Consider the following 22,216-nt stretch of genomic DNA (forward strand, 5'->3'; position numbering starts at 1 on the left):
CAGCCACTGCAGCTGAATTGGTGAGTTCCTGGTAAGGTGAAAGCTCTTGTGCCAAAAGACAAAGTAGAAGGCTGGAGAGGTGACTCAGCACTGAGAAGCATTTGCTGTTCTTCCAGAGGATCCCAGTAGGCTCCACGCACCTGTGTAGGCATCTCACAACTGCTTGTAAGTCCAGCTCTGAGAAATCCAGTGTCCTCTTCCGGACTCAGGGAGCGCCCACACATGCATGTCATATGCTGATGCAGATGGGCACACACAATAAAATTAAAAATAAACCTTTTAAAACATATAAACCAGTTCTGAGGAACAATACAGCCACAGCTGTTTTCTGTCCTCCACATGTGTGTGTATATGTATGCACATGCACCTGCATAAATATCAACACATGCATACACATATAGTAATAATAATAAATAATAGTAATGATGATCATAGTTGATTAACCCTTCCATGACCCTTACCACAAGTCATGTCTTAAGGGCTTTGGGTGCTTTTTCATGCACATTAAAAAAAAACATTTAGCAAATTTAAAATTGAGATATCTCTTTAAAATGATGGCATATTGGTAATCCACCATATTACAGGCATGCTGGTGCATAATTGGAACAAGATAAAGAATGCTACTTTCTGGGTGCTGAAATGTACCATGCCCTGCCCCAGGGCCTCTGGGTGTCTCAGGCAGATGGTTATACAGGAAGCTCTCTGGGGACCAGCACCTACAGAAAGCCAGCACAGAGGTGAGACCTAGCTAGAGAAATGGGATCACAGGGTTTCTTGGCAAAGGACTCAGCTGAGCCCACAAGGAGCTCTCAAGCTTGCACAGGGTTAGAGGAGCTAACTCTTGAACTATGACTTCAAACTGTCCTAGGAGGTAGACCAGAAGGCTGTGAGCAGCTCCTTCAGACAAGGCAACTCTCAAGGAGAGCTGAGCTCACCAGTTGCTACTTTGAACACCCAAGGACTCAGGAGCTAAGTCCTTCAAGCCTGATGGAACCCTGGAACTGATAGAAGATAGATAGATAGATAGATAGATAGATAGATAGATAGATAGATAGATAGATAGATATAGATATATCGAGAGAGGGTTTATTAGATTTGTTTACACAATACAATTTGGGTAATCTAAAAAGACCACCTTATACTGGAGAGGCTGAGAACCTGGTAGCTGCTTGGTCCACAGGTTGCATGCCTCCGCAGTCCCAACCTGCCACTGAAGACCTAGAGGATTCCCAGAGAGCCACTGGTCCTCAATCCACAATGGAAACCCAAAGAAGCTGAGTTCTGATCTTACCCAAGGAATGTAGCAGCAGTGGCAGAAGCAGGGTAGATGAGCTTGCTGGTGAGACACCTAGTCAATGAGGCAAAATTCAAAGCTTCCTGCTCAGATCTCCTCCTGTCTAGCCGACACCGGATGGAGCAGTCACAGTTAGGGTGGGTCTTCCCACTTCAAATAACCTGGTCAAGGAAACCCCTCACTGCGTGTGGAGCAGCCTAGTGCCTAGTAGATTGCGGATCTGGCTTTGTTGACAACCAGGATTAATCATCACAGGACATTGCAGCCTGCGTGGTGGTCCATAAGATTCACACACAAAGAGACACAACGGGGTGGGGCTGCTTTTGTGCCTACAGCTCAGAGAGCAAGCAACTGAGCTCACAGGAAGAGCTGTTTGAGCATGGAGCTATGCAGGTAATGTTTCCAAACATAGGGAAAAACACAGCTGTTTCTGTTCACAGATGCTTATCTAAGTCTTTGATGCTTTGTGTTGTTGATTTTGTTTGTTTGCTTTTTTTGTTTTCCATTTTCCTCTATAGGCTCTCGATGCCCTTGGACTAGTCCCAATTAAGCCTTCAGATGTTCAAATCAAACACAAATATCCCTACTTCACTTTAAAGGTGAGACCTGCATATAACATCAATTATTCAGGCTTGCTTACAGATATTGTCTGTCAATCACTGGGGAGGCATACATGCCACAGTGCATGTGTGAAACCTAGGCAACAGCTTTTGGGGGTTGGTTCTCTTATTCTCCAGAGTGAGTCCCAGAAATTGAACTCTGGTCATCGGGCTTGACGGCATGCACCTTAACACCCTGAGCCCTCTTACAAAGCAAGCAAAATAGGCTTGAATCTGAATTGTGTTATTTTGTTAGTATTGCTCAATTCTGGCTTGTGTAGAGTGTTCTCTCTATTCTGTATTGTCTCCATTATTTGATGGCATGTCAAGCACTCCTCAGATTCTTTGTGTGTGTGTGTGTGTGTGTGTGTGTGTGTGTGTGTGTGTGTGTGTGTATGTGAGACTGGGTTTCTCTGTGTACCCTTGGCTGTCCTGGACTCACTTTGTAGACCAGGTTGGCCTCGAACTTACAGCGATCCGCCAGCTTCTGCCTCCCGAGTGCTGGGATTAAAAGCATGCGCCACCACACCCAGCACACCTCAGATTCTTTTTCTCTAATGTGAATATGGAAACTGATTCTATCTTTGGGTATATTATGCATATCAGAAGCTCTACATCTTTTAAAAAACCCCAGGACACAAGTTAGTGAACCTTTTTTCTTTTTTCTCTTTTGGTTGTTCAAGGCAGAGTTTCTCTGTGTAGTCCTATCTGTCCTGGAACTCACTTGGTAGACCAGGCTGGCCTTGAACTCGGAGATCTACCTGTCTGTGTCTTCCAAGTGCTGGAATTAAAGGCGTGTACCATCATTGCCCAGTTAGTCAGCCTTTCTTCAAGTGTAGGAATACTTGTGCTTTAAAAAGTGACACTACGTTTATGTATGTCTCCAGTGAAGCCATCTGGCATGAGAAATAATTTGAATACTGACATGTGCCAGGACTCAGAACAAGGCTCAGGACTGGCCCCGTTAGGCAGCTGTTGTTGAGATGCTAAACTTACCACACAGTAATGGGTTCTTGTGGGCCATTTTTTTTAAAGGAAATACAAATGCCTATTCACTCTAGATAGGGCACTGATAACAGACAAAATAAATTATTTTCCCCAGTCCAGCTTACAGATCCAGAGTGTTTACTAGGATAACTTACAGGTGCATGGGTGGGGCAATGTCTATAAGAACATGGATGCATGACTCACAGGCATTGTGAACTCACTGAAGCTCCACATGTCATGGGTAAGGATTCCTTAAAGCTTCATCTCTGAAGCATCTCGCACAATTTGCAGGCAGCTCAGTTAATCAGAGAGTCTCCTCTCCCCAGCAATTGTTCATCTTGGAGAAGAAGTTTTTGTGAATCTTGTAAGTTTCAGAGACTTCTTGAGACTTGTGAGTTTCCTTTACTACCTGAGCCTCAGGGAGCCTTCCTCCAGGAAGGAATGTTTCCATTTGAAGGAAGTAACCGTACAAAGCAGGCTTTTCAGTGTCACCAATCTGCTGTCTTCTTTCATTTTTCAGGTTCCTCAGATATACAAAATCAAGGGATATCAACAATTTTCTGTCAGCAAGTCCTCAACAAATTACAAACTTCAGAAGCTTTCTCGGCCCCTTAAGCAAGGTGCTGAGGTAATGCATCTGCAGCTCCAAGAACTGCCCTCACTACTCATGTCCTACCATCAAAACTAACAGCCATTGAGCTGAAGGGATGACTAAGTAGTTAAGAGCATTGGTTGCGCTTGAAGGGAACTTAGGATGGGTTCCCACCACCCATATGATGGCTCCTAACCACCTACAATCCCAGTTTGAGGGGATACAACAGGTGTGCATATGGTGCACACACATGCAGGCAAACATTCCTGCATGGGAAGTTAAGTAGATAAATCTTTAAGAAAAGAGATAAGACTAACAGGTCATGCTTGGTCCTTACGCAGGATGAAGTCACCACCATCATAGCTCTACATAAGCAGGACACCACAGAGCTCTCTGCCAAGTCCTCCATCTTGAGTATGAAACCACCTGAGGGCTTAGCCATGTCGGTAGAATATGATCCTCTGTACGTTTTTGTAAGTACCAGTTGGCAGGTGCCTGCACTCTGTGTTCCTTTATTTCAGCAATTACCTTACATGAAAACATAAGCATGAGTAGAACACATAGTTCCTTCTTTGTTTCAGTTCAATTTTTCTTTACTAAATATCTGAGTTTACTTTTGTTATTTATTTGTGTGTAAGCCAGAGGGTGGGGATGGAGAGACCATCTTGGATCTGGAGTTTCTCCAACATGGATGCTTGGATTTGAACTCTAGTTTTCATGGTAAAGCAAGAAGCCCCTTTTCTAGCCCCATTTAAAAAAAAAAACAATGTCTCATAGCCCAGGGATGGCCTCAAACATAGGGATGTAGCCAAGGATGACCTTGAACTCCCAACCCTCACACCTCTACCTCCTAAGAACCAGGATGACAAGTGTGCAACACCATATCCATTTTCATGTAGTGCTGGGGATTGAACCTAGGGCTTGATGCATGCTCAGCAAGTGCATGCATGCTATACCCCAGCCCTGGGATATGTTTTCTCTTTGGCATTTTAAGCCAGCTGAGTGCTCATCACCCTCCGCCTTCTGACTGTGGATGTTATGTTACGGCACCTTGACTTCCAGACAAGCTGCACTGCTCCGCTGATGTGAGCCCAAACAATCCCATTCTCTCTTATGTTCCTATTGTTGGAGTTTTTTTTTTATTTTATTTATTTATTTATTTATTTATTGGTTTTTCGAGACAGGGTTTCTCTGTATAGCCTTGGCTGTCCCAGACTCGCTTTGTAGAGCACGCTGGCTTTGAACTCACAGCAATCCGCCTGACTCTGCCTCCTGAGTGCTGGGATTACAGGCATGCACCACCACACCCAGCTGTTAGAGTATTTTTTTTTCACACTGCAAGGAAAAGAAACTAAGGCAGACCCAGAGACAGATTCACTCTTTAAAAGCAGTCTGCTCACTTAATAACCCCCCTTATTGATCGTGGCTAGAAGCAGTCTCGAACTGTGATCTCAGTGACAACTTCCTCATGACGTCAGCAAATCTGTGTAACACCTAACAAAACTCTTAAACAGGAAAGTGTGTATATGAAGATGAGATACTGAAAAAAAACAAAAACAAAAAACCGTGAGGTTCTGCTCTTGTGCCCCAGTTTGCTAGGAAAGTTGACATGTGTTCCCATTGTTAGTGCTAGTGGGAGCCGCAGGGAGCATTGCTGCCGCCTGTCCCCTGCCTGGTATGGAGACGGGTAAACACCATCAATCTGGTCTTCCTCTCTTCCACAGAATCCCAACCCAGGGCTGTTTGCCGTGAAGCAACCTCTGACCTACGCAGAAACTCTGATAGATTACCACTTGTGCTCTCACCCCAAGTACAAGTTCACCCAAGAGTCCCACCAGGGGTCCAGCATTCCTCTCACCCAAAAGGAGTTTCTCCATCATACGGTAATGTGAGCCCAGGCTCCCTTGGCAGAGCTGGCCAGGGACTGTGCAGAGGGGCAGAGAACGGGGAGAGAGGGCAACGGCTGGCACTGAGAAAAAGAGGACAAGGCTGGCAAGGTGGTTCAGTGGGTAAAGGTGCTTGCCACCAAGGCTGATGATCTGAGTTCCATCCCTGGGACCCACATGGTAGAAGGACACCAAAGAGAGCACTGACTCCCACGTGTTGCCCTCTGACAACTTGTGTGCATGCGCATACGCATGCATACACGCATACACTCTCACACACACACTTCTGCACATGCATGAGCACACATGCAAATAGCACATGCACGCATGTGTACATGCACATGTACACACATGTTCAAAATAAACAGACACAATTTAAACAACAAAAAGAGGAGAGGGCTTGTAGCCTTCACCATGGACCAAGAATAGTGACCACAGTCCTCACAGTGGCAGATGCTGAGACAGGACTGTTCTCAGTGTCACCCCGTCTCTCCCCACCTTTCTGCTGTCTGCTGCACTTTTACCAACACCCTCACTCATTTTGACTGAAAGCGGAAGTTATTACTTACTAATATTCCAACCATATGAAAATAATCATGTGGTACCCAGGCTCTGGCTTCCTCCTGACTGTGGGGGACCCTCTAATATACAAATATCGACCACTTGCCCTTTGGTTCACCGGGCACAGAACTCACACTATCCTTGCTGAACGCTCCCATATGCAACCATCCTAAGCCTTACATAACCATAGCTCCTCCCTCATCTCCACCTTGAGTCACCACTGCCACCACGTCCGAGCTGCCAAAAGAACCTTCTGATCTGGCTTGTAAGGCCTCGGTTGGGTCAGGAGACTGTGGACATGGCTCAGTCAGTAAAGTGCCTGCCCCTACAAGCTCAAGGACCTGAGTTCAGATCTCCAGGGCCCACACAAATCCAGGCATGGTGGCCCAGGCATGTAACCCCAATAGCAGGGAGACGGGAACAGCTGGATTCCTGCAGGCTATTGGCTAGCTGCTGTAGCCAAATCTACAAGCCCCGGGTCTGATGATTGAGGAAGACAGGGACATTGGCTTGTGACATCTCTCTCTCCCCACCCCCCCTCTCTCTCCTCTCTCTCTCTCTCTCTCTCTCTTTCTCTCTCTCTCTCTCTCTCTCTCTCTCTCTCTCTCTCTCTCTCTCTCTCTCTCTCTCTCTCACACACACAGACATCCTCAATGTGTATCCATTGCCCAAAGAGTGACTCCACTGGCCTGGCCCTCAAGTCCCTTGGTGACCTGCCTACCTCTCTAGCCACAGGCACCACCCCCATCATGGTCCCTGCACTCGGCTCAACTGCTGGTGGCCTAATAGCTCCGTCCTATGGGAGTGGTTCCCCTGCACTGTGCCCCCTGCCTGAGCACTGCCCATCCTCTTTGAGCCTTGCATCAGCATCACTTTTACATCTGGCAGAAAGACTGGAAGGCCACACCTGCCCTCATTCATCACCACATCTCCTGAACTGGAGCAACTGCCTTTGCTTCAGAGAACGTCAGTCACGCTTAACAAAAGAATATATTTGGAGCCAAGCTTTTGGAACTTCAAACTAGTCCGCTGAATGAAGAGAAGGCTAAGACACACCTTTGCTAGTTATTCTTGGTCCTATAGCAAAGCACTTGGGAAAAGCGTCTTTTTGTTGTTGTTGTTGTGGTGTTTTTTGGTTTTTTTTGTTTTTTTTTTTTTGAGACAGGGTTTCTCTGTTTAGCCTTGGCTATTCTGGACTCACTTTGTAGACCAGGCTGGCCTCGAACTCACAGTGATCCACCTGCCTCTGACTCCCGAATTCTGGGATTAAAGGCATGTGCCACCACCACACCCAGCCTGGGATAAGCATTTTAAGGCAGGAAGACAAGAACACAAGGCAGCTGGTCACATGACATCCACCATCGGGAAGCAGGAAGCAGGGAGGGAAGGGTGCTGAGGCTCAACTCACTTCCGCCTTTCTATCCAGCCCATGGGATGGGCCCGCCCACCATTAAGATGGGCCTTCGCACTTCAACTCGTCCAACTTTTTTTTTTTTTAAGATTTATTTATTTATTATTATGTATACAGTGCTCTGCCTGCATGTACATCTGCAGGCGGAAGAGGGCATCAGATCACATTATAGATGGTTGTGAGCCACCATATGGTTGCTGGGAATTGAACTCAAGACCTCTGGAAGAGCAGACAGTGCTCTTAACCACTGAGCCATCTCTCCAGCCCCAACTCACGCAACTTTAAAAAACCCTCAGAGGCATTCCCAGAGGTCTGTCCCCTAGGCGACTGTGCAGGCTGCGGTCGAGTCGATAGTCAACAGTAGCCCTCACAGCCGCCTAACACTTCCTTTTCACATCCCACCCCGACCGTCTTTCACCACAGGATATAATTCCTGGAATCATGAACTGGAAGAGGTTCCAGCCCCTGGTGTTCTCCTCCTTCTCCGACTACCCTAGGCTGGAAGCCGCTCAGAGGTAAGCCAGGAAGCTGCTGCCCCCACCCACCCACCCCCGCCAGGGCACGCTTGCGAGGTCGATTATGGAGGCTGGGAGACCTGGGCTCAAAGGCCGGCAGTGACCAATCAGCGTTTCAAAGCGTGAGGGAGGGGCTTGCCGACCAAGGGGATGCAATGAGAGCTGGCTGATTTTCTTGTTTTAAATGTATCTTAGTTAGACATAGCTTTTAACAGTAATGCGATGCTGTTAGTTGCCAGGGCTCCAGCACAGATAGAGAACTGACTGGCTGGTCATATAATTCTGCTGAGATATTCATTGTCCATTTTTTCTTTTTGGCGTGTGTGTGTGTGCGCGCGCGCGCGTGTGTACAGTTACACATGTCCATGCACACACGTGCTGATGGAGGCCAGAAGACAGTCTTGGGAATCTTCATTTGAAACTGCAACTTCTCTTATTTATTTTTATTTTTTAACTTATTTTTTTAATTAATTTATTCAGACTACAACTCAATTGTTATCCCCTCACTTGTATCCTCCCGCTCCTCCCTCCTTCCCGCTTTCCCCCTTCTCCCCCTTTTTATATGTATTTTGAGATACGGTCTTTCGTTAGCACCTGGAGCTAGCTGGTCCCACTAGTATAGCCAACCACGAGACTGGGGAGCCTCCCGTCTCTGCCTCCTCCACTCTGGGATTGCAGGTGTTGGCCACCAAAACCCCAGCTTTTTAAAAGTGTGTTCTGGAGGCTAGAACTCGAGTTCTTGGGATCAGATGCAGGTCCACAAGCTTGCGTGGAAAACACTTTATTGAGTCATTTCCTGGGCCCGTATGTCGTATCTTCTTCATTGTGAAACAGAGGCTATGAGGACAACTTCGCTGGGCTGTTGCAAATGCCTTGCTTTTGGTAACCGCACTCATTCTCTCACCACTAGATGGCAGCAGCATCCCCCTAAACCAACTCATTCTGAATGAAGACTGGAACGCTTTCAAATTGACCTTTTTTTCTTTTTTCTTTTTTTAGTCTCCATTTTTTTATTTAATAAATTTATTGAGGTTACAACTCAATTGTTATCCCATCACTTGTATCCTCCCGTTCCTCCCTCCCTCCTGCTTTTTTTGTTTTTTTTTGTTTTTTTGGTTTTTTTTTGAGACAGTGTCTCTCTGTGTAGCCTTGGCTGTCCTGGACTCGCTTTGTAGACCATGCTGGCCTCGAACTCACAGCGATCCGCCTGCCTCTGCCTCCCCAGTGCTGGGATTAAAGGCATGTGCTACCACGCCTGCTTTCACCCTATTCCCCTCCCCTAGGTCTATGACCGAGGAGGACCTCCCCCCCCACTATATGGTCAAGTCTCATCTTGGCAGCCTGCTTATTCTTTCTTTGAGTGCCACCACACCTCCTCACCAGGGAGAGGTAGTCAAATATGGGGCACCAGAGTTCATGTCAGAGTCAGTCCCCCGTTCTCCACATAACTGGAGAATGTCCTGCCCGCTGGCTAGATCTGAGTAGGGGTTTGATGTTTTCTGCTTGTATTGTCCTTGGTTGGTGCGGTAGTTTGAGCAGACCCCCCGGGCCCAGATCCACCCGTCACGATGCTCTTCTTGTAGGTTTCTAGGACCCTCTGGATCCTTCTCTTTCCCATCATTCTAGTTTCGTTTCTGATGCTGTGAAGAAAGGGTTTACTCGCCTTGCAATTTCAGGTTATACCATCACTGCAGGGCAGTCAGGACAGATGCTTCAAGCACCATCACATCCACAGTCAAGAGCAGAGGCCGGATAGAGCCTCTTTTTGTTTATTCTTAGCTAGCTTTCTCCTCTCAGACAGTTCGGGACCTGCTGCCCACAGAATGTGGGTGCCTACAGCCACCCATGATGGGCTGGGTCTTCCTGCATCAGTAACAGTCAATAACTCCACACACACACACACACACACACACACACACCACACCACACCTGATATAAACCCATATGGTCGCTGGGGCATAACTCCAGTGCACCTACTGTTCACATACATGGGTCCCAAGTATTCAATATTAGCCAATTCATTTTTCCAAAGCAGCATCCTTGGAAAGATCTCCCAAAGCTCTTCTTTTAGTGGGAAGTCCGGAGGAGATCACCGTGGCAAGGAATAGCCGGGAATTAAACATGAAGGTCATATCAATGAAAATCCTCCTGCCATGACATTCTTGCCTTTAGCTCCTTGTGCCTGAATGGTCTGTGAGGCCAGTTTATTTCAGATAAGTTGCCATCGCATAATAGCTCAAAAATCAGGAGCAGGGCCCAGGTGGGGGTGAGCTCAGCTGGCACAGTCCTTGTGTCGCGTACACAGAGCTGTAGGCGTGGTCCCAGCATCGTAGGCACCAGACAAGGGGGCGCTCATCTGTAATCTCAGCACCAGGAGGTGCAGGCGGGAGAATCACAAGTTCTAAATTATTATCAGCTACGTAGTTAAATTCAAGGCCAGCTTGGGCTAGATGAGGCCTTGTCTCAAAAGAAAAATCTTTATTTATTTTTTATTATGGGTCTATTGGATTGAAGGTCATGCTGTTGTTTCTAAAAGTAGCTACAAACAATAGTGACAACTATTTTTCTGAATTCTGTATTAATTCTTTCAGGGTGCTATAATATGGTCTCCATAGGGTTATAAGTAACATACATATTTCTTAATATGTCAAGGCACCAGGCAGATTTTGTCTAGTGGGGACTTGCTTCCTGGTTCACGGACAGATCGCCTTTTCTACTTTATTTACCTTCAGTGCACGTGTGCGTGGGTATGGGTGCACTTAAGCCACATTACTTATGTGGAAACCAGAGGTCAGCTTTCAGGAGTCTGTCCTCTCTTCCTACCGTATGAGTCCCAGGAATCAAACCCATGGCATCAGGCTTGATGGTAGGAGCCATCTTGCTGTGACCTCCCAAGGACAGAGGAACAGAGGAGCCAGGCATCTCTGGGGCTTCTTTCCTGACGGTTCTAATCCTGTGAGGCTCCCATGGTTCCATCTCCACACGTCATCACGTTAGGAGTGGGTTTCTATGTAGGAATTAGCAGCAGACACCTTGAGTCTCCAGGAAGTTCTGCGAATCTATTAATGACCTTTCAACTTTGAAGTCATTTTGCTTGAGTAAATGACCGGTAATTATGAGGTTGCTCTTGTGCCTTTTAAACTTGAGATTTATTTGCGTACTGTTAAGCCATGCTGTGGGACTATTTAGCATTTATTTATTCCAAATGTGTAGGTGTACGGTTACTGTGTTAATTCAAATGCTGATTTCTGTACCCCCACCCCCATATCTGGTTGCAATCCTTGTTCTGAGACTCTCCTGCTTGAATGTTGTATAAACTCTGCTCCCCTGTTGTCCCCCGGTATGCCAGTAAGGCAGCTTACAGCCAATCGCTGAGCAGGGGAGAGAATAGGGCTGGACTTCCTGCCAGCCAGGGGAGGAGGAGTTGGAGGAGGAAGTAGGGGACTCAGCCATGGGAGAGGTCCAGGAGACATCAGGAGAGAGGGCTGGAGCAGGGAAAGCTACTAAGTGCAAGCTCTCTGGGTTGTACGCTGGGAGGAAGCCATTAGTTTACAGGGTTAAAAATAGAGTAACAACTGCTCAGTTATTGTGTTGTGAAGCTTATTATTAAACAAACATAAAAGAATCTTGGTCATTTGTGTGATAGCCAGGTTAAGAGAGAAACTGAGAAACAAACACAATTTTATAAAAATAACCTTAACACAAATCATTTAAGTACTTTTTTTAATCTTGGAGGGGATGGAGCAGGCCAAAGTACACATGTGGAGATCAGAGGGGAGGCTGTAGTTTGTGGGATCAGAGGATTAAACTCGGGCTCAGCCTTGGTGGCGGGCACCCTTACCTGTTGATCCATCTTACCAGCCTCATTTTGTACCAGAGTCACTTTGTGTCGTATGAATCAAAGCAGCGTTGAGGAGATGACTCCATAAATAATAATAAATGCTTACTGAAGGGGCGTGGGAACCCGAGTTCAGAGCCCCAGGTCTGAAGCCGCAGTGCGTCTCTGTAATCCCTGTAGTGGGAGGCGGACGCGTGGCCACCGAAGCCCATGAGCAAAAAGTCCAGCCAAATCTGTAAGCTCCTGTCTCAAAAATGAAGGTATAGAGCAATCAGAGAAGACATGTGTGGTCAAACCCTGGCCTCACATGGATGCGCACTCTTTGCACATTGAACCCACATGGACAAGTGCACACATCCATGCGCATGCGTTCACACACACACACACACACACACACACACACACACACACACATACACACACACACACACACACACACACACACACACACACACACATACAAGCAGTTCACTGATTGCTTTACTCTCCAGCAGACTAAGCACATGCTCACTCTCCACAGACTTCAGTGAAACCTAAGCTTGAACAACACCCAAATAATTTTCGGGTCTAGTAATCTCCAAATTTACCCATCTTACAGGCAAGTGAACCACTCAGAAGAACGCCAGGAAGTGACTCGTTATCACTTGTACTTTAGCAAGGACACAAAAATGAGACAAAGCAACCCAAATTCAAGCACCCAGTCACCGTCCCCATTTCAATTATTAAAAAAAAAAAGTTAACACCAAAAGGGGAGGGAGGTACAGTCTAATTTCCCCAGGTTTCCAGATTGTTCCCGAGATGCTCCCTCCATTCCAGCTGCCTCTCTCAGTGCTCCCTCCCTCCGTCCTCCCCACACCTGATCCCTCCTGTCCCATCCCCACCCCTCACCCCCAGGCCCCTCTCCCTCTCCACCTTCATGCCCCCCTTTCTGCCCCTCCCCCAGCCTCTCCCCCTCCCTCCCACCTTCTCTCCCCTTTTCTCTTCCTTTCTTCCTGTTTTCTCTTTCTTTTTAAACCGCGTGTGTTTTGTTTATGAGTGTGTGTGCTCATCTGTGTGGGGAATGTGCCTAGGGTGTCCTGGAGCTGGAGCTACAGGCGGTTGTTAGCCGCTCAGCATAGGTGCTGGGAACTGAACTCAGGTCCTCTGGGAGAGCAGCCAGGGACCCTAACCACTAATCTATCCCTCTAATCCTTTCTTCCCCTCTATTGTGACTATGCAATTAACTTTTTTGTTTCCTTTTGGCTGCTTCTCTTCCTCCTCCTCCTCCTCCTTCTGTTTGTTTGCTTGTTTTTGCTTTTGTTTTTGTTTTTCAAGACAGAGTTTCTCTGTGTAATCCTGGCTGGCCTCAAACTCACAGAGATCCACCTGCCTCTGTCTCTCCAAGTGCTAGGATTAAATGCGTGCACCACCACTGCCTGACTTCCTTTTGGCTTCTTAATTCCCCTTTCTTACTGATTTAGTTTTGCTTTGTACATTTCCCAAACTCAGAACTACACAAAAAGTTCTTTAAAAAAAAAAAATCTCCTTAGCCCGAGTAGTGGTGGCGCACGCCTTTAATCCCAGCACTTGGGGAGACAGAGGCAAGCGGATCACTGTGAGTTCAAGGCCAGCCTGGTCTACAAAGTGAGTCTAGGACAGCCAAGGCTACACAGAGAAACCCTATCTCAAAAAAACAAAAAAATAAACAAACAAACAAACAACAACAACAAAAAACGAAGCCAAACTCTTTATCTCACCTATTTTAATGCCTTCAATGCTCAAGCCTTTTTTAAATAATAATTTACATTTCTAGAGGCAGGGAAGGTGGCTATAAATGAGTAAAGTGTTTTGTCGTGTGAGCACCAGGACAAGAGTTTGAATCCCCCGCACCCATGGAGATGCTGGGCAAGCTGGTATGAGCCTAATCCCAGCACTTGGGAGGCAGAGTCAAGGGATCCTCACCAGATCAATGAGTTCTGGGCTCAGCGAGAGACCCCATTTCCATGTATAAGGTAGAGGATGAAAAAGGAAGGCACCTGAAATCAACCTCTGGGCTCCACACAAATGTGCATACAAATCTACATGTGCCCACACACGTGCAACCATGCACATACATATGCACACACTACATACTACACTATACATATAGGGGCTCAGAATGTAGCTCAGTTAGTAGGTTACTTGCCTAACACGCCCAAAGCCCTGGGTACCATCCCCAACACAGTATAAACCAGACATACCAATGTGTCATATGCCTGTAACCCCAGCACTTAAGAGGTAGCGGCAGAAAGATCAGAAGTTCAAGATCATCCTCAGCTAAGTGTGAGTTTGAAGCAATCCCCGTGTCAACAAAACAAAACAAAACAGCACATCACATAGAAGCCAGTGTGAATGCTGGTGCATCTGTGGTCCTCACTGTTTGTGTCATTTTCCACAGAAGTGACTGGTATAGTTCTGTGATGCTGCCTATAGATGCCCCTGCCCCACTGGACGCCTTACCAGAAGAAGACAGACTGGAAACTACTGAGCGGTATTTTTCTGACTTTAGCTTTGGGGGCATTTGGTGTGTAAGGTGTTGTGTTTCCATGTGAGGTGCTGTGAGGGATTGTGGAAGAACACACAGCACCTGAATGTGTACTCAAAAGAGACAGATAAGTCTGATGCCCAACTGTGCCCCTGGGAGATGAGACTGTCACCTCCTGGTGCAAAATCGAGCATCCCGGATGTCTGAGATGTGAGGAACCGGGGAGATGGCTCAGTTAATAATGTGATTGACACACAATCGTGAAGACCAGCTTCACTTCCTCAGCACACATGCAAAACACCAGACACAGGCCTGGAGAGATGGCTCAGCAATTAAGAGCACTGGCTGTTCCTGCAGAGGACCCAGGTTTGACTCTCAGACCCCACGTGACTGCTCGCAGACACCTGTGACTCCAGTTTGGGGGATCCATGCACACATGTGTACATATCATGCATGCAGGCAAACACTCATAACTAGAAAAAAAAGTCAGCCACAGTGGCACATACGTGCAACCCCAGTGCTGGGGTCATGGACACGATCAGATCCTTGGTGCCCACACAGCAGCCTGTCTAGCTGTGTCGGTGTGTTCCAGGTTCGATGAAGAACCCCGTCTCAAAGAATAATAACATAGAAATAGAGAAAGTCACCGGACATTGACCTCAGGATTCTTAGTGCATGCACAGAGACACAAATACCACGAGCACATGCACACTCACGTATGCACAAGGAATATAAACTAGGAGCAAGGTGGCTGCATTTCCTTTTACTAATTGTAAAAGTCCAACAGCTAGTGAGCATGCGTCCTTAAATCCAGCTAGAAGCCCAGCAGCAGACAGGAGAACTGGAGATACGAGCCAGGCACGGCTCAGGTCAGGCCCCAGAGCATTTTCTGTACTGTGAGTCCTTCGGTGTGACACTTTAGCTGCATCACCTGCCGCCGCCCTCTCTGCAAACGCTTCTTTGTTGATGGGCATCACTTTTTTTTCTCCGCGTGCACGTGTGCATGCGTGTGTTTGCACATGCATGTGAAGGCCAGAGGCCATCCTTTGCTGTTCTTCTAAGCATGTTTGTGGTTGTTTAAAACAGGATCTTTCACTGGCCTGGAGCTTACCAGTTGAGCTAGGCTGGTTGGCCAGCGAGCCCCGGAACCCACCTGTCTCTTGTCTCCCCAGTGCTGGCATCACGAGCGTGCATTACTACACCCTGGTTTCTGGCGACTGAACTCAGGTCTGCATGCAGTGAACACTTTATAGACTGAGCCATCTGCCCAGCCCTCATTTTTACTCTTAACCAACCCACACATTCCTGTTCTGAATTATACCTTAAGTTACAATGAAGCAAAGAGACCCTGATAACCCAGCCACTGAGAACCATTCACCCGTGTCAGAGGCCAGCGTCCATGCCAGCCTTGCTGAGCACGGGAAACAGCTCATCCTTGCCAGGCAAAGTACCTCTTACCTAGTACGTGCTCAAAAGTAATTGCTTGTGACAAACTCTTTCTTTCTCTAATCAACACATACTATATTGATAGTTTCAGCACATTTCCGTGAAAAATAAACAATTAGCCAAATCCTAAATATCCGAGGCATGTAGCCAATTCCTCTGACACCTGCCCACGTACTCTGAGAGTTGGCAGAACTTGAGCATGCACACTTGGAAGCGAGATCTACATAGGAAGATTGAAAGTTCTACCCGAGACGCAGTACAAGGCCTTTCCTTTTTTGTTTCTGTTTTGGTTTTGGTTTTTTGAGACAGGGTTTCTTTGTGTCACGCTGGCTGTCCTGGAATTCTCTCTGTAGACCAGGCTGGCCTTGAACTCAGAGTGCCATCTGTCTCTGCCTTCTGAGTGCTGGGATTAAAGGCATGTGCCACCATGCCTAGCCTGGCCCTTGCTTTTTTTGGGGGGGAAAGTGTGTGTGTGTGTGTGTGTGTGTGTGTGTGTGTGTGTGTGTGTGTGTGTGTGTGTGTGTACACTCACATTTGCCCAGGTGTTCATGAGATGGCCAGAGGACAACTTGCAGAAGTCAGTTTTCTCCTTGCATCGTGTGGGTTCCGGGGATCAAACTCAGTTCTCCAGGCTTTGTGGTGAGCACCTTTAGCTGCTGAGCCATCTTACTGGACCACGTAGGAGAGCCTTTCTTGAGACTGCTGCAGACACGGTGGGATGGTCCCTATTTGCTTCAGGCTGACAAAGAGTCCTGTCTGGCTGTTTAAGGAGAGAGCAGACCCGAGCAGGACCAGCCCTTCCTCCGCTCATCACTCACGTGCACACTGTTGTGACTCAGTTTCCTCACCCTTGAAATGGTACCCACTGCACGGGAGTAGAGTATCAGAATTAAATGAGACAATACGATGCTAAGGAGGAAGCTAAAAAATCAGAATATAACAACTCCCAAGCAATAAATGTTCATCAGGCAGTTCATGGGAGGCCCACAATAAGGTCTTATTGTTATCCTCCCTGCCCCCGCCCAGCCCCCATGGAGATGAGGAAGCTGCCAATAGGGGCTAATGTCTGCAATCTCACCAGTGTGTAATAAATGCTCACTCTCACCTATATGGCACTATGACAGCTTTTTGCAGCTTTCAAGGCTATTTCATGTGGGAGGGGCAGTATGCTCACATGTCAGGGATGCACACGAGTGCACACGTACATGTGTGCGTGTGTGGGGTCATGTGGAGACCAGAGGTCAACCTGAAGTGTAGTTCTTTGGTCACTTTCTGCCTTGTGTTCTCAGACAGGGACTCTCATGGGACCTGGAACTCACAGTGGGCTGGCTGGCCAGCAAGGTCCAGGAGCCACCTGCCCCTCCCTCCCCAGCGCTGGGATTACAAGTTCCTGCCACCACACCCAGCTCTTTACTTGGGTGCAGAGGCTAGAACTCGGGTCCTCATGCTCCCAGTGCAGCCATTTCCCCAGCTCTAACAGGACATTGTCAGGGCCTCCTCTGCGCATGAGCAGTGGCTAGATACGCTGTTCCTGTTTGTGAATCCAAGCTTTGAAGCTATCGCTGCCTTCATTGCTGGGAGCATTTCACTTTGACCTTTTCTCCTACAAACATAGACTATTTGAAACCAAAGCTAAATTTCCCCAGCCTTTCTTGCACCCATGCCCCACACTTAACTGGGACACCAGCAGATAATGTGTAGGCTACCTGTGAAGATGCCTTCCAAGGTAAGTGTGTCTCCTCCACACACTCACTCCCCACTTTCTCCAGCTAAAACCCGGGCAGTCAGTAACCCAGTTTAACCAGCCAACAACAGGCCACAGGTCAGCCAGCAGCAGCCCATGTACAAACATAGCCTGTTGCATATGTGCAAATAAAGTTTAGTTGTAACCAGCCACACCCCCTTCATTCATGTATTTTCTATGCTTCCTATAATGGTTAGGCCTTGGTTATGAACTTGACAGGATCTAGAATTATGAAAGAGTCAACTGGGCATAGCTATGAGGGAATTTCCAGATTGTGCTAATTGAGGTACCACCGTAAATATGGGTGGCTTCATTCAGTGTGCTGGGGACCCGGGCTGAATAAAAGTAAAAAGCAAGCTGAACACCAGCCCTCACCTCCCGCTGCTTCCTGAGTGCAGAGCCAGCTGCCTCAAGTTCCTGCCACTTGACCTTCCCACACCACGCCACCCCTGCCGCCATGATGGACTGTGAGCCCTTGAACTGTGAGCCAAAACAAACCTATCCTTTCTTTAGTTGCTATTGTCAGGCGTTTTGCCATAGCAACACATAAGTTACTAATCAAGTCCTTTAGTGCCTCATGGCAAAGCTAAGTCATTATAGCTAAGACCCACAACACACAGAGTCTTCAAAGAAAGATTCTAGTGGTACCCAGACTTTCTCATCACTGTGGCAAAACAGCCAAAAAGAACACCTTCACAAAGAAAGGGTTTGCTCTGGCTCACAGCTTCAAAGGTCCCTGGTTGGTTGAGTCTGTTTCTCTGTGCCCAGGACAAGCTAGAAACATCAGGGAGACAGGAGCCCGTGACTCAGTGGCCAGAAAGCCAAGAGAAGAGAAACAGGAAGTGTCTGGGGATTGTACGCCCTTCACAAGGGTGCCACCTGTGCTCTGCTTTATCCAGTCAGTTCCCATCACCCATGAATGTCATCAATTCTTTTTTTTTTTTTTTAAGTATTATTGTGTATACAGTGCTCTACCTGCATGTACACCTGCAGGCCAGAAGAGGGCATCGATCATATTATAGATGGTTGTGAGCCACCATGTGGTTACTGGGAATTGAACTCAGGACCTCTGAAAGAGCAGTCAGTGCCCTTAACTGCTGAGCCGTCTCTCCAGGTCCATGTCATCAATTCTTAATCATCAATGAATTAACTCATTGATTAAGTCTGAGCCCTTTCTGAACCAACATTTCAAAAGTCCCCACCACAGAATCCCACTGTACTGCGAACCAAGCCTTCAACACGAGGCCTTGGGGGAGGTGCTTCATATTAGCCTGAATTATAAAAAGCAACTGGAAGATACAAATAAACTGGATCCAACTGGGGCAGTGGCTATTTAGGGAACACGATTGCACATAAGCATGGTGACATGAATCTAGATCCCCAGAATCCTCACAAAGGCTGAGCACAGTCCTGCAAGTCTGAACTTAGAGCATTGTTAATGCAAGGTAGAAGGTGGCGACAGAAGTCGCTAGGCTGTCAGTGGTCAGGTAGCCTGGGTGTCTCAAACAAGACAGAAAGCAAGGTATGACCTCCACATGCATACCACGGCAGAGACAGAGAGACGGAGAAATAAACTTGAATTTCCTTCACTAAAAACTATTTAGAAAGCCTGGCATGATGGCGCACACCTTTAATCCCAGCACTCGGGAGGCAGAGGCAGGTGGATTGCTGTGAGTTCGAGGCCAGCCTGGTCTACACAGCAAGTCCAGGATAGCTAAGGCTACACAGAGAACCCTGTCTTGAAAAAAATCAAAAAATGAGCTAGGCGTGGTGGCCCACGCCTTTAATTCCAGCACTCAGGAGGCAGAGGCAGGTGGATCATTGTGAGTTCGAGGCCAGCCTGGTCTACAAAGCGAGTCCAGGACAGCCAAGGCTACACAGAGAGACCCTGTCTCAGAAAGAGAGAGAGAGAGAAGAAAAAAAAACAAAAACAAACAAACAAACAAAGACTATTTATAAATAGACAGTTGACAAGGTAACCCAAACTCAGAAAGAGGAAAAATGTTTTCTCTCACATGCAGATCCTAACCTAGAGCGTGCACATACACACATTCACGCCTGCTTCCATGTGGGTAAAGCTTAAAAATCCAGAGAGGAGACACAGAGGGTAATGATAGGTAATGAGGAAGCAGGGGGCATTAGGTGACAAGACACATGGGATGTGAAAGAGGAATTGGTCTAGAGTGGGAAGGCGATAAGGGGGACGCAGCGGTGGCAAGAGATAAGGAGCACCACAAAAAGACACTTTGCTCTAAAATGCATAATAGTACTTAATGTATCATATGTTGATTTTTAAAAATAAAAATGTCAAAGAAACACACTGTTTGATTTCCCAGCAGCTGTGGACTTTCTAGTTATCCATGGCTTTAGATCTATTTTAATCCCATTGTGTCCGGAGGACCTACATCATCAGATGAATCCAACCTTACGAAACCATTTGGGCTTCTTTACTGTGGAGACACAGGCTAAATGCCGAGGTCCTCCATGGATAAACATGCCAGGTGCGCTTGAAAGGAGCCTGAAATCTGTGACTCCCCCTTTTAAAAGCAGCTTTTTTAGTCCTCGGTTATAACCATCTGCCCCTCAGCACCACTGGCTGGCGGGGCGGTGCGTGCGCCTGCCCTCCGCCTCTCTGCACACGGACTCGGCAGAATTCGGAGAAAGATCCGACATTGCCACTCAGTGTCTTCTTCCTTCCCAGAGACCTCTGTGAGCAGAGCATAGACATCATGCTGACTCCAGAAATGATCCAAGTGGAATTCCCCATTCCGGACCACAGGGAAGCCAACAAGGAGAAGTAAGTGGGCCTTTCTGCCTGGGATAAGATCTGTCCTGGGTGGCGGTCAGAGCTGTCGTCACGTCTGAGTAAGCGTGCCAAGCGCTGGCACAGGCATGGCTCCAGCTCTGAAAATATTCCAATGAATGTTGCCATTTATACGCGCTCATCTCCTTCAAACGCTTTAGCAAGTCAGCCTTTAAAAACCGAGTCCACAGGGCTGATGTCTCAGAGGTTAAGAGCGCAAACTGCTCTCCCAGAGTTCAGTGCCCAGCACACACAGCAGCTCAAGGCTTGCCTGTACCTCCAGCTCCTGGGGATCCAATGAGCTCTTCTGCCCTTTGGACACCACATTTACACACACAAGCCCACACACAATTACACACACACACACACACACACACACACACACACACACATATATATATATGTATTTTTTTGAGACAGGGTTACTCTGTGTAGCCTTGTCTGTCCTGGACTCACTTTGTAAACCAGACTGGCCTCCAAGTCACAGTGATCCACCTGCCTCTGCTTCCCAAGTACTGGGATTAAAGGTGTGTGCCACCACACCTGGCCCTACACATATTCTTTTAATAACAATAAAATATTTTTAAAACTTGAATCCAGATATGGGAGGATCAGTTCAGGGCTCACTGAATAGGCACGTGAACCCAAATTTGAACCCCCAGAACCTATGGTTTGTTTTGTTTTGTTTTGTTTTTAAAGAGGCAAATTGGACGTTGGTGGGACAGGCCTATAATCCCAGCAGTTGAGAGGTAGAGGATCTATGTAAATTCAAGGCCACCCTGGTCTACATAATAAATATCAGGATAGCCAGGGCTACATAGAGAGACCCTGTTTCAAAAGGGGGGGGGAGCAAGGCATGATAGTGTGTGCCTGTAATCTCAGCACCCGGGAACCAGAGACAGGAGGGTTGCTAGGGCTAGTTGGCCAGCTTAACTGAATCAGTGCGCTCCAGGTCCAGTGAGAGCCCCTGCCTCAAAAATATAAGGCAAAGAGCCCCAAGGAAGATAGCCAACATGAGGCTCTGGCTTACACACACACACACATACACACACACACACACACACACGCCCGCACGCACGCACGCACGCACGCACGCATGCACATGCACTCTCGCGCGCGCACACACACACACACACACACACATACACACACACACATAGACAGGCACTCACACATCCACACACATGAATGCAAACATAGCTATTGCCGACTGAGCATTGAGGCAGCATCTTGTAGGGTCTGTGACTGGTTCCTCATTTCACCTGTACCCTGTGTCAGGGATGACCGGAGGTGGTGTGTGTGTGTGTGTGTTGGTTCTCTCTTTCCATGATGTGGGTCCTAGGAATCAAACCCCCCTCTCAAGGCAGGGCAGCAAGTACAACTTGTCTCTCTCCTTCCACTATGTAGGTACCAGGGATGGAACTCGGGTCATCAGCCTTAGGATAGTTGCTGTTACCCACGGAGCCATCTAGGTGTCTTGACTTGTTGTTGTTGTTTCTTTTTTTGTTTGTTTGGTTTGTTTTGTTTTTTGAGACAGGGTTTCTCTGTGTAGCCTTGGCTGTTCTCAACTCACATTGTAGACCAGGCTGGCCTCGAACTCACAGGGATCCACCTGCCTCTGCCCTCCGGAGGGCTGGAATTAAAGGCGTGCGCCGCCGCCGCCACCACCACCCAGCTTGACTTGGATGTTTTAATAAGTGTCTTAGTGGATCTTTGTTGTGTCCCCAACATCTAGGGATGTCAAAGACTCAGCCCAGTCCCAAGAGAAGGTGGGAGAAAGGGTGCTGGAGGAGATGAAGCTTCTGCGGAGCAAAGCCCTCAACACGTACTTGATTCTAGAATAAAGGTCGCTGGTGTGTCCGTCCCCCGCCTGAGGGCCTCTGAGTCCATTTACATTCAAGCTATTTTTGGAATTAAAGTTTCTAGAGATGAGAATTGAAATGTGGATGTCTTGATTTTTAAGCTATAACTTTTCTTTCTGAAAATAAAAATACATTGTTAGGGTGGCAAAGCTGGGAGATTCTTAGTGCAAGACTT

The 22,216-nt window shown here is 47.4% G+C and overlaps 1 protein-coding gene across 3 annotated transcripts in view; it reads left to right on the top strand.

The window, feature by feature from the left end:
- The window catches only part of CFAP221 (cilia and flagella associated protein 221), an 82,419-nt gene extending 60,284 nt beyond the window's left edge, over positions 1–22,135 (top strand). For 2 of the 3 annotated variants that reach the window (XM_084783433.1, XM_084783432.1), the window contains exons 17-24: positions 1,813–1,893; positions 3,401–3,508; positions 3,814–3,945; positions 5,197–5,355; positions 7,754–7,845; positions 14,100–14,192; positions 20,078–20,173; positions 21,915–22,134. In XM_084783433.1, coding sequence (XP_084639559.1) covers positions 1,813–1,893; positions 3,401–3,508; positions 3,814–3,945; positions 5,197–5,355; positions 7,754–7,845; positions 14,100–14,192; positions 20,078–20,173; positions 21,915–22,023 — 870 coding nt within the window. In that variant the 3' untranslated portion in view covers positions 22,024–22,134. Of the gene's footprint in view, positions 1–1,812; positions 1,894–3,400; positions 3,509–3,813; positions 3,946–5,196; positions 5,356–7,753; positions 7,846–14,099; positions 14,193–20,077; positions 20,174–21,914 lie in introns of all 3 variants that reach the window. The other variant, XM_084783434.1, reaches the window with a different exon arrangement.
- The last annotated feature ends 81 nt before the right edge of the window (positions 22,136–22,216 follow it).

The sequence above is a fragment of the Acomys minous genome (genome assembly GCF_964271855.1).
Source record: "Acomys minous genome assembly, chromosome: 1".
Classification (NCBI taxonomy): domain Eukaryota; kingdom Metazoa; phylum Chordata; class Mammalia; order Rodentia; family Muridae; genus Acomys; species Acomys minous.